We start from the raw sequence: 15,935 nt of genomic DNA, 5'->3' as shown, positions 1-15,935 counted from the left end.
TCCCTCTCAATCTCCTTTAGCCCTTACTAAAGGATTAAACCAAGTAGTGAAACGAGGAATCACGTGAACAATATCTCAAAAATGTATTATTGTACAGAAACTTTTTTCTTGACTAGAAGTACTGTTTTAATTATTACTTGGAGATAAAATTAGGCATTATGATGTTATCTAACATATTTTACTTTTTAGAAGATACACAATCGTAGTCCGGAAGACGGACTTAATTTAACTAGAGAAGATTTTATAATATGGAGTTATGTTAGCCCAATAATTTTTTTATTCTAGTTCAAAGATTATGCGTTATTTTTTCCTATATAATTAATGTAAAATTCAAAAAGGAAAAATCAAAGAAGAAAATAATTTCTTCTTTCCCCATAGCAATTTTAGAGTGAGAGCTATGCTTTATTTCATCAATCAGTAATCACTCTTTAATTACATCAATCAGTAATCATCCTTAACCAACATCACTAGTAAGAAAAATTACAGTGATATTATTTGTAAAGCAACATCTTGCAAAAAAGTGTGAACCGCTGCACCATTGAATATCCTCAGGCTAACGTTAGCGTTTCGCTACTTGGTTTAAAGTCGTTACTATCTTAATCAGTGTTATATGTATGTACGTTTATTCTTTGTATTTGCTTATAAATATACTGGCGGGTTAGTCACTCCCAGGTAGTTTGACAATGATAATGTAATAAAACGTTTACAAATACTCTAAATCTCCTCCACATATTTCACTCTTCTTAAGACACAAACATCTGGCGACGAGCATAGGATATGTAATTATAAGAAGATTGAATATCCTCAACAGATTCCAAAATGTACAAATTTTTTCCTGTTGGAAATCTTCAGTTTTATAATCATTGTCAGCATTTAAAATATCCTATAAAGCACAATTACTTTCATCATATTTAGTACAATCTTTTTGGGAAATAACTCATTCCTTTTGTTTTACGCCTTTGTACATTGCAGCCCAAGTTTCTCTTCGTACACTTTTGGCTTTGTTGAACGGCTTTTCTTCAAATAATGTAGATGTTGAAGGTGAAGCAACTTGACAAGAAAGTAATCTGTCCCTCAAAAATTGAAGTTGTTCTTCATTATCTTTCATATCCAGAGAAAGTCTCTCTTTCATTGGCCATTTATTTTTCTTCCATTTTTTGTCGATCCTTTTCTCTCAAAACACTTGTAAGCTGTTCAAGTTCAACTACTCGATCTGTATTCTTTTCTTCTTCAAGCTTACGCTGAAGAGCGGTAATTTCTTTTTTAAGTCTTTTTAATTGTGCTTGATCGTCTAAACGTCATTCATTTTAGCATTTTGAACAATCTTCTTAGCTCTGGATGCAAATCCTAAAGTGGATTTCGTTTGTTCTTTCTCAACAGGAGTCACAGTACAAATATTAGCTGTCCTAGGATTTCCTCCCAATGATTTTTTTAACTAAGAATCACAAAATGGAGCAAAACCTCTGGAGCCTTCGCTTAACTTACTAAAGACCTGACTTAAAACTAATAGAGATTTATTGATGTTGCCTCCTTCACGTAGCCTTTTTCCAGTTGAGCCTGTTTGTCCCACACGTTCTGAACCAGCCAAGTCAACGAGATTCAAATAGGAAAAGGTTATAGCTCCATCCGGTTCTCGTACGCCATCATCGTATGCGTCTTAGCTGAAGATGTAGTCTTATTGGTAAAAATGTTTTCGTTAAATCCACGAAAGGCAGAATTAATGATTATCGTGCATAGGTGAGAGGAAATCTCTTCATTCGGAGTGTTTGCATCAAAGACCTGATCAAAGAAATAAGACTTATTCTTGTCATCCGACCAAATCATATCCTTCCTAATCAGCCATTTGATTTCCTTCTTCACTTTTATCTCCCTGGGAATCAAGTTACAGATTCGAATGACAACTTGGACGGGCTTGCTCCCGCATTGACTCTCAGATCTTTTTCCACCATTTTACAACAATATTATTTTCTCCAGATCTAACTACTAATTATTTCACTCTTCTTTCTCTCGGTCAAGACACATCTATCGACGCAAATGTGATGGTCCTTTCTTTGCCTGGACGGGCTGTCAGTTCATGGTTATCGGCTGGAGGGAATTGCACCGTGGAGAATACCCTGGTTTCTCCCTAGAACGGGCTGCTGGTTCAAGATCGTCTGCTGATTGAAGCGGTATTGAGGAGGAGGGGGCCAGGTAGTTTGACAATACACTACACAATCTATATTTTATATATATAGTGTGTAGCAATGAATCATGCAGTAGGATTTAAACTTGTTTAGAGCTCGTACTCCTTATTTTAAACCATTTTAAGTTACATGAGCTTATTCTATAATCCAATTAGAACATTTAAAAAAAAGTATTACGATCAAGAGCGACGATGAAAGTTCAAAGAAAAAGGATATCCAACTTGGTTCACGCCCATGTCAAGATAACATAATTTGTCAGGATCATCGGCCGCTCAAAGAGGCTCGTCTTCAAGGTGAAGAAGCTAAAAGGGATGGATTGAGCCTCGTATGGAATCTTGGCAGCGGTGGTCTCCTTCTTTTTGGACTTGGTGAAGGCGAAGATAGATATGAGCCCGTTGAAGGCTATGAGAAAGATGGCCAATATTTGAAATTTTATTTCCAAAAAAAAAAAAAATCTGTAAATAGCTATGAATTTTGTAAATTATTTTCCAATTCTGGTCTTATGACTTTTGGCTACCGTCAAAAGACCAGAAGCTTCTTGGACTATGGGGTGAGGAGCGCCATTGAGAGGAAGGCTTATGCGACCTCTCAACCCGATGTGGAGTCCCTGATGGCTGCAGTGGACAACGAGTGGGAGGACTTTGTGAGGAAGACGTGCTTGCCCTTCTGCCCCAGGATCGAGGCCATGCAGGCAGCAAAGGGAGGCTATTTTTGAGAAATGATATAGCTATTGACATCCCAATAAACCAGTCAAAATTTCAATTCTCTGCCTCCTTTACTTACGATAATCTGGGCGAAATTGTGCACGGGAATCAATTACTGCACGCTGTATATCGGGTACATGTTGCAATGTCTTATAATTCATTAATTAATTCCAATATTGAGCATTCTAAATACCAACTGTATATTGATGTATTTAAATTACATGGTTATTATGTATTTATAAGTAATATAACTGTGACCTTTATAATATTTATATTATAGTAATATACTCACCATTAACACTCAAAAACTACAACATTAATATATGGATCATCCATGGAATATTCAATTATTGCATGATCTTCATCTAAAATTATTCAGCTCATTTTTTGATTACAACATGTACAATTTTTTTGTGCAACTTGTAGCTTATACAAAATCGTAACTTGTACACAACATTTATACAGACAGAGAGAGAGTGCTTCGTGCACATAGAGAAGATTCTCCCTTTCTATCCCAATGACGTCACTTTATTTCTGCGCCTAAGAATTGACGTTCCATTTCTTGCAGCGCCTAGAACTTGTTATCAATGTTATTGTTACAAGTTTAGTCAACAAATATTGTATATCTTACTGAAAATTTACTCAACATAACATATGACGTCATTGAGATCCCCAAATACAGGAATATAACGATGAAGGATAATTGAAAAATCTAAATTACTAAATTTGTTATTTTCTATGTATTACATTTACCGATAAAAGTGCGCCCAATGACGTCACCTGAAAGAGGAAGCGAGATAGTTATTTAATAAATCTGCTCAGTTTGCCTTACAATTTTTTTATTGCGTAACATTGCTTCTTATACAAACTTTGATCTCGCATCCATACGTACGTATTCAAAATATTCCAGCTGATTTTCAGCTAATCCAAGTAATTTGTAAATAGTTGGAATAAAATTATTTTATATTTGTTAAATATTACTTATTAGCTACTAATAAGTAATAACTAAGTAGCTAATAATAAGACAATCCGTGAATAATCTCTGCGTGATTCAATAGTAGAATCATGGCTCTTTTTCTCCAAAAGTCATTCCACCTAGTAAGAGTCAGAGCCACTCCTCTTTCTCTTCTAGAGTCAAGACATTATTGCAGTGGTAAGTCGCGTGATCCTCCAAAGGGGAAGAAAGAAAAGGCCATTCAAGAAGAAATTGAAGATGCAGAAATTCAAAAAAAGATTCAGGATGCTGTGAATCCTGTTACTGGAGAAATTGGTGGACCAAAAGGACCTGAGCCTACTCGTTTTGGAGATTGGGAAAGAAAGGGACGCGTCTCAGATTTTTAGACTCTCATAACCATCTTCCCAAATCCTTCAAAATCCTCCATTTTTAGTTACATCCCAAACTCATCTAGGTAAAAATAAAAATGAATTTAAAAATGTCAAATTCTGCTTAAATGTACTTTGACCCTTTCCTCCTCAACGTGTTTTTATATGTCATACATATATTATGATATATTGATGTAGATGTCCACTCATGTATGTTTCATTTAGGATTCACTTACTGAATATAGTTGTTTTAGGCACTCCCCTACAAAAGTAAGTTACATTTATCCAAGATGACTGTTTACCTCACCCGAAGAGAACATTTTAGTGCGTCTCATCGTCTTCATAGTAACGCATTGAGTCCTCATCAAAACCTACAAATTTTGGAAAATGTAACAATCCTAATGGGCATGGTCATAATTATGTCATGGAAGTTACGGTATCTGGTCCGCCCGATCCTATAACTGGAATGACCATGAATTTATCCGACTTGAAAGATTTGATTTCACATCATGTATTGGAGGTTCTAGATCACAAAAATATCGATAAGGATGTACCCTATTTCTCCTTGACCAACAAGACATCAACTTCGGAAAACATGGCTATTTTTATATGGGAGTCTCTGTTTCCACATTTAAATGAAGGATTTGCTAGGCTCTATGAAGTTAAACTATGGGAGACCGAGAAGAACATTGTAGTGTATAGAGGATAATTTCTTAAACAAAAAATATAATATTTATTCATTCACAAAACGGTGTTTCATTTTAATTATATAATTAATCCATTAATGCGTACAGCTTTTACATGAGCAAATGACAATTAATTGGGATTGGAGTAAGCTATCTACAAGATTAAAATGAATTAAATTCAACATTTAAGCTATAAAACGATAATTATTAAAAAATAAAATTATTAGAACCATAAAAAAATATAGATACATTATTTTTTGTTAATAAGGTACTACAAATTTTCAATTAAAACACATTATGAGCTATACAATTAAATGCTTAAAGGAATATCACAATTCAAGCCTACATCATGTAACAATTATTTCTAGAAAAGATAAATGATTGTAGTTGCTTATAATATTAGTATTCAAGTGTCATCACACACACACACACATAATGAGTTTTTCACAGGGGATTTAATAAATTTATCTTAGCATACAATAACAATATAATTAATTAAATCTTTCATAAGATTATCTTCACATTGACTTTTTAACTTTCAAAAGATTATAATGCACTTTCATTTCCTTGTTAGTTAAGGGTGGGCTACCAACATCCTTAAGTTCAAACCATATTTAATTAGGAAACGCATCGGTAAAAGCTACTGATATCAATAATCCAACTAATGACACAAATATGGACCCATCTTGTTTGCAAATGGTTAGTAATACAGCAGATACAATTGCAATTTGGGAGGCTCGACTCGGTGCAAACCATTCACCCTTAAAAAAAGAAGATGGGTCACTCAAAATAATGGAACGCACGGGTTTCATCCATCCAGAGCCGTTCCCCCGAATAGATCCAATAATTATGCTGGGCCATAAAGTCCCTGGATATTCTTTTTGGCCTTCATTGATCCCTGAAAAAATATAAAATATCGTTCCTGACAATATCCAGATACATGCATTTAATTAAAAGAAAGTTGTATTCAAATTCAATAGGAAGGTATTAATTTAAATATTAGTTTATAGTAATTAATTAAATATCAAACAGACAAGTAATAAATATTGTATTTGTTTAATTTATTTGAGAACTTGCCTTTCAAAATCTTGTACGATCGAAATATTTCGCACACCATAATTAAAAATACATGAATAGAAGTTACTTGAAGCAAGGTATCTATCATATTTCGTGGACAGAGAAGGATTGAAAAGAAAACCAATGTGACAAGAGCAATATATTCGACGTTACTAAATGCATTGATTGTAGGCTTCCCTATAAAGTAAATAAGAAAATTCTGTCTTTAAAATACCCCAAAACAACGATTCAAACCTAACAATATATGAGTCAATAAATTTCCAGCATGACAATTAAATATTGTAGCACTCCATAATGCAAAGATATTTACCCGATGTCCATGCTCTCGTTTAAGTTTTAAACTCACCGAAGCAGCATCACATATTTCAAATAGAGGGTATAGCCTTAGGGGCAAATTTGGTATCATTCTGTAAAAGAGGAAGTAAAGTGTTATGAGAGATAGAAAATACAGTCAGACGCAAATGCATTCCTCAAGTTTTACATTGGGAACAGAGTCTGTATTTACAAATATATTTATGATCGGTATACCTTTTCAGGTAGTGGCTTAAGGAAAGTGTAGTTTACAAAATATGCAGTATACAGTTTATACAAATGCAATGGCTCCCCTCCAAACACGTTTACTACTCAATAGAATCCAGAAATCAAAACACTCTACTATATAAATATTAATATAAATCATCTTTAACTGTGTAAGTCCCGTGTGTCAACTGATTTAACACAACTCCTCAACAGAATATACAACACAACACACACCTTATATTTTAAGTAAAACATGCACATCGTGTACAAGAAGATAAATATAGCATATAAGGCAACAGTCAAAGTATAAAACCTCTCCTCTCTTTGTGCAGCAACTGTACAAAAAATTAGTTAATAAATCATTCATTTTATGAACAAGTAATTTTTTTTTAATAAGAAAAAGAATGTATTGTATAGTATGATATCTGACATCAGCATTAATAGTTTATTAATAATTAATTAACATAATTTTCTTTAACACATCCATTATTATAATCATTAACACTTTTAGTATCTGTCTGTTTTGGGGCTTGTTTGTTTTTTTCTTTTGATTTTTTTAAAGGCATACCATTAACATACAACATTTGATATATAAAAAAAAAGACTTTTATGTGGTATATATGCTTATACTTAAATGTAGTTATATAATCATAATAAACCTAAATTTATAAATGAATTTATATATGTGTAGTGAATAAATTTTAAGGTTCAAAACTGAGAATATATTCTCTTAAAGCTGGAGGAAGGGGGAGCTTATTAGCATTTAAAGCGGGTTTTTGACCAATATGATTGTAAATAATAACTCTGGTCATTTGCTTAAGAGTTCTGGGTTTTGAGTAGAGTTCTTTTATGACTTGACCGAGGGAGCTTTTCATGGGGATCATTCCGGTTTGTGCATACAATACTTTGAGTGAGGAATAGAGTTCAGCATGATTCATAGTAAAGTAGTAGAGTCGGAGAATGCGAGCAAAGTGGTCCTGATCCCCATCCTTACTGCACAAATGTTCTTTTGTAATGAGAAGTCTTACAAAGCTGTCAATCACCCGGGTAGGGTTTTTCTTGATAAATGCGAGTGTGCTTGTTTTTGTGCTATTATTGTTGGTCTCGCTATCCACACTCACATTCGGATTCGCTCCAAATTGAATTAAGGTAAGGGTTAAGTCGTACACATATGAGAGATCCTTGGGAAACCTTGCGTTTTTGACCATATCCATTAGTGAATATAGGATATGATTAGAACGTTGACTAAAGCGAACATTGGGATCCAAGCCGTGTTGTAATAACACTGTTAACAAATTTCTGATAAATTCAAAACCAGATGATTTCTCATCTTCACGAGCAAGGGAGATGTTTTCACTAGCAGTAAACATTAACACATGCAAAGGAGTGAGGTTGGAGCGTGTTGAACAATTGGGGTTACCTCCGAATTGACAGAGAATGCGAACACAATTCAAATAACATACTTTCATAGTGTGATTAAAATGATGAAGAGGGTCTTTATTAATGAGGGGAACGAGGCAAACCATAAGAGGAACAGACCCATCACGCCCTTCTACATTGGGATCACCACCTTCTTGTAAAAGCATATGCAGTAAGTCATAACGAAATTCCCAGTCTGTTACATGTCTTAGTACACATGCCAATGCAGAGTTGCTCGTATGATTTATAGAGGGGCGAGCTCCATTTTGTAACAAATATCTTACGATATGCAGCATATCCCATTTATTCCAAGGTTGATGATCATCGTGGTAGCCGTAACGTCTTTCTTCTAATGCATAACGAACAATAAGCACGTGCAACGGAGTATTCCCAAGAGAATCCGCCTCGTTAATCAAATCACGGAGTCCATGTTCCATAAGAAGCTTCGTTGTTTGCAAAGTATCCTCAGCAGTCTTTTTTCCTTGGAGCAACACAACATGAAGAGCAGTCATGAGTTGAGTTGGAGTACGAACCGTTGTTTCTGCTCCACATTGAATGAGAAGCTCTAAAAACTTGATATCATGCAGAGAGGCTTGGTGAATTGGGTAATATTCATCGTAGCACTGGTTTATTTCATCAGAACGTTCAGAGACTAGATACTTTACACAGTTCCAGGCACCCCTTTCACATGCTATATGAAGAAGAGGCCTTTTCTGTTGCCACGGGAGCCAGTGATCTTCCCCTTGTTGCGCAAGAAGTTCTAAAATATCAACCTTAAAATCAAAAATAAGTATTAGTATATTTTTTTAATAAAATCCGTATTCAAAATCAAGCCATCCACAGACCTGATCCCCATCTATAGCGTAATAGATTGCACATTGAAGTTTATCCGAGGATCTATAGAAATGATCATCCTTAGCTCGAGTAGAATGTTTTCCACGTTCCTCACAGTTTTGTTGATGATGTCCAGGCCAACACATTCGGGCTTCCACGTCCACGCGAGCTCCGTGTTTCAATAAAAGCTCAACTGCATCTTCATACCTTGAATATGTACACAATAATGAGTGTTGGACACGGAGTCCCCAGACTTGCTGACTTACCCCTTTAGGCAGGCAATGTGTAGAGGGAGTGAGCAGGCGCCTCTATTGATATCAATGTTCCTGGAGAGACACCAACGGATCATCTCTAAGTTGTTGATGCCCACGCACTTTTGAAGAAGGTTGTAGCCTTCTTCATTGTGAATTTGCAAAATGTTTTCACTGCGCGGAATGGTGGACAGAAGGCCATCTAGTCTTTGAACCGTCACTTTGGGATTGGCTCGAAGAGCGTCAAACACGATTCGGATGTTTCTCCTTGTTTGCTCGGACACGGCTCGGTTGTGACTGTAGGAGAGCAAGGCATGCCCAGACTGGAAAAAGTGGGACAGGGCTCCACCCATTATTCCCAAGTCTTCATCTTCCCATCTTCTCCTCAGGCCCACACAAGTCTCACTTTCGACAACTACTTCTGGCACTACTTACTCACCTCCTCCACTCTCCACACGGCGACTACGACAACTCTGGGGAGGAAAGGCCCATCCGGGCTCATTCATAATCATTCAATACTCTCATTCACTCCCATCCTATCATCCCTTGGGCCCTCAGACTTCCACGATCCTCCTTCCGGCACACCCATCATCTTCGTACATCATTTTCACCAAAAAAATCACAGCTAGCAAATCTTAAGTCCAAGATTTTGATCTGACACAACACCACGTCAAATGTTTTATATTTCACGAGAAGAGAAGTAGAGCTAGAAAGGGAGAGAAAAGAAAAAGGAAGAAAGAAAGAGAAAGGGAAAGAAGAGAGAAAGGGAGAGAATCACTAAATTTTAGTAGTGCAATTCTAATTACTACCTTATCATTCAACAGTCCTCATCAACTACCATTTTTTCCTTTCCCTTCCCACGTCCATAAGCATTGCCTTTCACAGCCTTATTTTCTCAAAAAGTTTATAAATCTCTCTCTCTATATATATATGTATATACTCCAATATTATACTACAAGGCTGTGAGGGCTCTATTAGAGAGCCTTCTATTATTTACTCACTTTCTTCAGCCATGATCACCAATTGGCTGTTAGGCCCCTTTAAGTAATAATCCTCTCTAATTTTGTGCCATTAGGTTTTAGATACTGGATCAGATCCTTCTAGCATCATGGCCAAAATACTATTGTGTATTAACGTACAAGTCCATTTCCTTGTCGGACCATTAATAAAACTATTATATTCATAGTAATTTGAAATAAAAAATTTAAAATGAGTGGATCTATTAATTATTATAATTGATAAATACCAAAAGTGGGCAATCGCTAATTTTTCGCTAGTCTGCTAATTTCCTTGGCTGTTCTGCTATCGCTAATTTTTTAGGTTTATGTGTCCACTAATTAAATTATTCTAAAGTAAATGTCTGTCAAATGAGACGCAGATCACCAAGGATTCTGTTTAGGTCAGAGGTTCCAAACAAGAGAGGAATTATGAATATTTAACGAGAGAACAGAGATATTATGTCTTGTTCTTGACCTAAAACTCTCTGAAACTCCCCCCACTAAGTGGACATAAATATATAATTTTTTTAGTCTTCATTACAATTTGTATGGATAGTCCTTCAGAAGTCTTCCTCACTTGACCTCTTAGAAGTGTCACTAACAGGGTGATATGCCCGAGGCAAGGGATTTATAAATCTATCCATTTGAAAATTGAATTTTGGCTCAAATATAAAATCTTCAAAAATCAGTAGATCTCTAAGAAAGTAAGAAGTAATTATGGGGATATCGTTTTTACAATTTTGGTATTCTGCTAATCACAAATCTGCTCATTTGTCAATCTGTTAATGTTTTCTGTGTCTATTAATTAGGGGCATGCCCACCTCTATAAGAAACCAATTTAACATGCACATGGATAATAATAGTTAATATATTACTTCGTTATTAGGTCAATATATTATTATGCTTAACCTTTGGAATTTCAATAGCTTAGTATTTATGTACATAGTACATAATTATCAATGACCTACATTTGTCCTGCACAAGGAACGAAATTTTACAAATATTTACGGTCCTACATATCTAATAAATTTGTACCCTCTAAACGTTACATTCTAAAAAATACAATATTGTATATTGTGTAGTTTGATTTTATTCTTAATATTTTGTTCATTGAGAGGCAAAGTTAATTACTTAGAAGGTCTAAAATATGAGATGGGCAAATTACATTCAATATTGAAGGGCTATAACTGGTGTAAGTTTAAAACAAAAATATAACTTGTGACATTAAAAAATTATGAATTAAGAATGAGGTCTTGAGGTACATATAGCCTCCTATTCCGACGTTATTGAATACAGTAATACCTTAGATTACGATGCTTTTGGAAATTGAATGTATATCTTTAATTTGAATGATCCCCCTGAGTGATTGGTAGGAATAGCTTGAATCAATTTGACAAACCCCATCAGCAAATACTGGCTATATCCAAAGGTCATTTAAATTATAGTGCCTTTTTGCTTAGAAGTAGCACTTCTACTGACATGGATGCTCCTCATAATTACAAAGATTGCTTTATTTCTTGCGTAATTATATACTAATTAGCTCCGGGTTCTTGTAGTGTACGAGTTTTACGTCAATAGTTTTCTTTAATAATCATAAATACTCATTCTAAATAACAATGACATCAAATATGATATAAGGAATTTGAAAATAGTTCTTCATAAGCGTCGTTGAATTTTTTTGTGTTGCATTAAGTCATATCGTGAATTAGGATTCATGTATAAAATACCTTTTTAGCTGGATACTGGGCTCATATTACACTCGTGCGATTTTGTCCTCCTTAAATAGTTATTCTAATTTAAAAAACTTTTTATATAGAATACCCCAAGTATTGGACAATCCATCGATCGTAGAAGAAAAAAAATATCAAAATAAGTGAGATAATGAATTAAAAAGTACTCCTTCAACTACGATATAAAGAACCCCTGCAAAATAATTTCTTATGCCCAGAGATTATTGTAAATATTTATTTTTTCCATTATAATCTGGCCTCTTTTATTAGAAAGTCCAAAAATATCATGATTTTTCTTAGTATGTACATATTTTATATTGAACATTGAGTAGTGACCTTAGTTATAATCATACTATGCCGCTGCACTTCTAATAATTGAATCAATCATAATAACAGGTGGAGCAAAAGTCCCGCACCATTTTGATTGCCTATAACTTTGTTGAAAGAAAAGATAAGTACGTTTAATTTTCATAAAAAGTTTATTTGGTCTTCATATTTTTTTTTCATAAGTGCACCAAAAAATTGTTCAAATAATATATGAAATACAACTTGTGAAGCTATTAATTTGGAAAAAAAACACAGGTGAAGTTAAGAAAATCTGATTAATTGATATGTATTTTTAACTTGATATTAGGTAGCTTGCTACCTAGTAGACTAGCTACCAATCTATTGGCAACAAAATTAATTATTCACCCGATTATAATATCAGACAACTAGCGGTAGTTCTCGGCATTGCTCGGAGTTATTAGGGGCCAACGAACAGACACACCTTGCTTCAGTAACAGATTTACTTTATTAATATAGAATGTAATTCCTCAATAAATCCCCTGTGCTACTCTTCGTTTTTTCATGAGCACACTCAAACGTAGTTACTCAATACAAATTAATACATTTAAATGATAAATTTACATCTACATGTAATGAGAATATGCAATAATTGAATGGTTAATAATACTTAATTTATTGTAGGGGTGTTCGGAGGTAGGAGAAATGTAGCTCCGCCCCCCCCCCAATTGAGAAACTTTTATCCTAAGGAGCATTAAGAAATTATCGTTTTTTCTAAAAAATGTTAAATGAATAAATTAAAAAATTCTTTCAAATTGGACGATTTACTTTACCAGTTTGTACACAAGATACGAGTATTAGTTATGACGGAATTTGACATATAGTGACGTCATAAAAATAGTAAATAAAATGGATTGTGGCAACATACGCGGCCAAGCAACTATTTTCATTTTTATTAATCATGCGCTTTGACGTCACTCTTGCATTTGTGAATTGAACTCTCCTATTGGCTGGGAGTGTATGTAGCTAGCAAGAAAGCAAATAATAAGGTCATTCAGTGTGTAACTTCAAACTTGATTAGTAATAACAAACACAACTAAGAAAATCTCTCATCTGAGTTTGTTTTGTTCTTAAGTCATACAGAGAGTGAATACTACTCTGTCATACCCTTGGCTTGTAAGTTGTAGTCGCTGTTGGATAGTTTGTGAGTTTAATTCAGAGGAGGAGAATTAGTTGGGATTGGAGTGTGTTCGTTACCTACTCATTGAAAATATATTAGAAGAATACAACTAAGAATGGGGCTGATGCAAAGAGCTTTTTTTGGGCATATCCGCCATATTCGCAGACTGAGGACCAGCTGTTCCTATCTGAAGGCCAAACAGTCCTACGGCCATTTTGGAGCCCCTCTCATCAAGCCTGGAGAAGAGAAGTTGATTCAATACAGCCCCTACGAAGAGGTAGAGCTGCCTTCCATCCCCTACGCAGACTTCATTTGGGAAAACTTGGAGGACTACAAGGAGCGAGAGGCACTCGTCTGTGGAATGACGGGTCGTACATACACCTACGAAATGGTCCATTCCCTCTCGCAAAAGTTTGGAAGTGCCTTGCTGCGCCTAGGTGCCAAAAAGGGGACGTCATGGGACTCGTTGTGCCCAACATCCCAGAGTTCGTCATTGCGTTCATGGGATGTGCCAGCATTGGAGTCACTCTCACCACAATGAATCCTACATATCGGCCTGAAGAAATTGCTCGTCAACTGGATAACTCTGGTGCTAAATACGTCATGACCATTGGCCTGTTCCTTCAAAATATCAAACAGTCCTGCGAAATATATTCGGGGATTCAAAAAATAATTGTTATTGGCATGGAAGAGACGCCCTCGGACTGCAAGTCTTTTATGGAAATGGCCATCTTTGACGATGGATCTTTCTTTGATCAGAGAGAAACGATTGATCCACATAAAGACATTCTCGCCCTACCCTACTCTTCGGGTACAACTGGACCTCCAAAAGGAGTGGCACTTACTCATTCCAATCTGGTTAATAACATAACTCAACTCTCTCATCCAAGCATCCATAATTTTATTGGTAATATTTCCTCCATATCTATATGAGAACACTCATTTAAATAAATATATATTTATAGGTGATGATGTTGAGCAACACATCTCCATTGCTGTGCTCCCATTTTTTCATATCTTTGCCATGACTTGCTCATTGTCTGTCGGCCTTCGTTTCGGAGTCAAACTTATCACCCTTCCAAAATTCGAACCTGAAATGTTCATCAATAGCCTTGTCCAATATAAGGTTTTGATTCAATAGTTTTTCCTGACATTAATTATTACTCTCCTTCTCTATAGCCCACTCATATGCTTGTTGTACCTCCTTTGGTAAGTTTTATGACATCAAGTCCACTCATCAAGCCTTCTCTTCTTTCTTCCATCAAAATGCTCAATGGAGGTGCGTCTACATTTGGTCCAACTTTGATAGAGAAATTTATGAATAAATGTGATTCGGATCTTCGGTTTCAAGAAGGTAAATAAATAGGAAAAAGTCATTGAGTCTAAATGGTTTTTGTATTGTTTCTTTAAATGATTAGGCTATGGAATGACAGAGTGCAGTCCTGTTACACATGTTCAACCCAAGGATGGAATTATTTATGGAAGCTGTGGTAATTTGATCCCTAATACTATTGGGAAAATTATAGATATCGATACAGGAAAGGTTCTTGGTCCTGGAGAAAATGGAGAACTCTGTGTGAGTGGCCCTCAAATCATGCAGGGATACTATAAAAATAAGAAAGCTACTGATAAAATCATTCAAAACGGCTGGTTACATACTGGAGACATTGCGTATTATAATCAGGATGGGCAGTTTTATATCGTTGATAGATTAAAGGAACTTATCAAAGTAAAAGGTCTTCAAGTACGTCGTTGTTTAATATGTATTGATATGACTCTTCAAATAATGAGTATCTTTTATTTCATAGGTTGCTCCTTCTGAATTAGAGGATTTAATCCGAAAATATCCTGGTGTAGATGATGTGGCAGTCGTTGGAGTTCCTGATGAACGTAATGGAGAGCTGCCTAGAGCTTATGTTGTCCGAAAAAATCGAAGTGTTATGGAACAAGGAATCATTGACTTTGTTACGGAAAAGGTTGCGCCTCATAAAAAACTTGGTGCTGGAGTCATGTTTGTGGACACTCTACCTAAAAATCAAACGGGAAAAATTTTAAGGAGAGAACTGAAGGCTCAAGTCTTCAAAGGATCATTTGATACTGATAAGCATCTCCGCTGAGATGCATTTTACTTTCAATATATTTGACCTCTAGTGACATAAACATTTTATGATTATTCATATTTATTATCTTCTGCAATAAACAATGCAACATTTTATACATGATAAAAGGGACCAAGATTGAGATTTCATTCATTTGAGATGCCTACCTCTTATTTGTAATATTCATAAGTTTGTTTTTTTAACAAAGTGAAATCCATAATAATAAATGATAAAACATTCCGTGCTTCGAGTCATAATTTCATATCTTTAATACTCAAGTCATGACAATATACCTGCTACGGATCTTAATGACATTATATGTACAATCGAAAGTAAGGACAGCCATATATATGACCACAATTCGTCCTTCAATGTAACCAAATATCTATAAAATTAATATATATTCTAGACATTTTACTGTTGATAACTAATTAATAATGAAATTGGCTTTTGTTGATAATTTTCCTTTAAATATTGTAAAAGCTATATTGCAAATTAACAACGCTGAGGCGCGCTTTTGAAGGTGATCCTTTTTTAACTAAATGCTCAAGCTATCAAATGATATATTTTACAACTCTCTTGATTTATTATTCATAGAACTTATTGAGTATTTGTAGAAAAAAACATCAGTTTTCAACTTTAAACAA

General features: G+C 35.0%; 3 protein-coding genes across 3 annotated transcripts; 1 reads left to right on the top strand and 2 right to left on the bottom strand.

Moving 5' to 3' along the window:
• Positions 1–4,919: 4,919 nt before the first annotated feature.
• On the bottom strand, positions 4,920–6,747 carry LOC139907529 (trimeric intracellular cation channel type 1B.1-like). The gene is made up of 4 exons (XM_071893944.1): positions 6,502–6,747; positions 6,208–6,380; positions 5,974–6,150; positions 4,920–5,794 (listed from the first exon to the last, which is right to left on the bottom strand). The coding sequence occupies exons 2-4, from the start codon at positions 6,377–6,379 to the stop codon at positions 5,511–5,513; spliced, it is 633 nt and encodes a 210-aa protein (XP_071750045.1). The 5' UTR covers position 6,380; positions 6,502–6,747; the 3' UTR covers positions 4,920–5,510.
• Positions 6,748–6,899: 152 nt separating this feature from the next.
• On the bottom strand, positions 6,900–9,702 carry LOC121132430 (uncharacterized). Its single transcript, XM_040727827.2, has 3 exons — positions 9,012–9,702; positions 8,757–8,952; positions 6,900–8,684 (listed from the first exon to the last, which is right to left on the bottom strand). The coding sequence occupies exons 1-3, from the start codon at positions 9,347–9,349 to the stop codon at positions 7,194–7,196; spliced, it is 2,025 nt and encodes a 674-aa protein (XP_040583761.1). The 5' UTR covers positions 9,350–9,702; the 3' UTR covers positions 6,900–7,193.
• Positions 9,703–13,157: 3,455 nt separating this feature from the next.
• LOC121132433 (uncharacterized) lies at positions 13,158–15,528 on the top strand. Its single transcript, XM_040727832.2, is given in 6 exon segments — positions 13,158–13,641; positions 13,644–14,096; positions 14,155–14,315; positions 14,369–14,543; positions 14,608–14,933; positions 14,998–15,528. Coding segments are annotated over 6 exon segments (1,761 nt in total). The 5' UTR covers positions 13,158–13,304; the 3' UTR covers positions 15,307–15,528.
• The last annotated feature ends 407 nt before the right edge of the window (positions 15,529–15,935 follow it).

This window comes from Lepeophtheirus salmonis, unplaced genomic scaffold (assembly GCF_016086655.4).
Source record: "Lepeophtheirus salmonis unplaced genomic scaffold, UVic_Lsal_1.4 unplaced_contig_536_pilon, whole genome shotgun sequence".
NCBI lineage: Eukaryota > Metazoa > Arthropoda > Copepoda > Siphonostomatoida > Caligidae > Lepeophtheirus > Lepeophtheirus salmonis.
The sequence above is the reverse complement of the archived record's forward strand: the minus strand, read 5'-3'. Positions and strand labels throughout refer to the sequence as shown.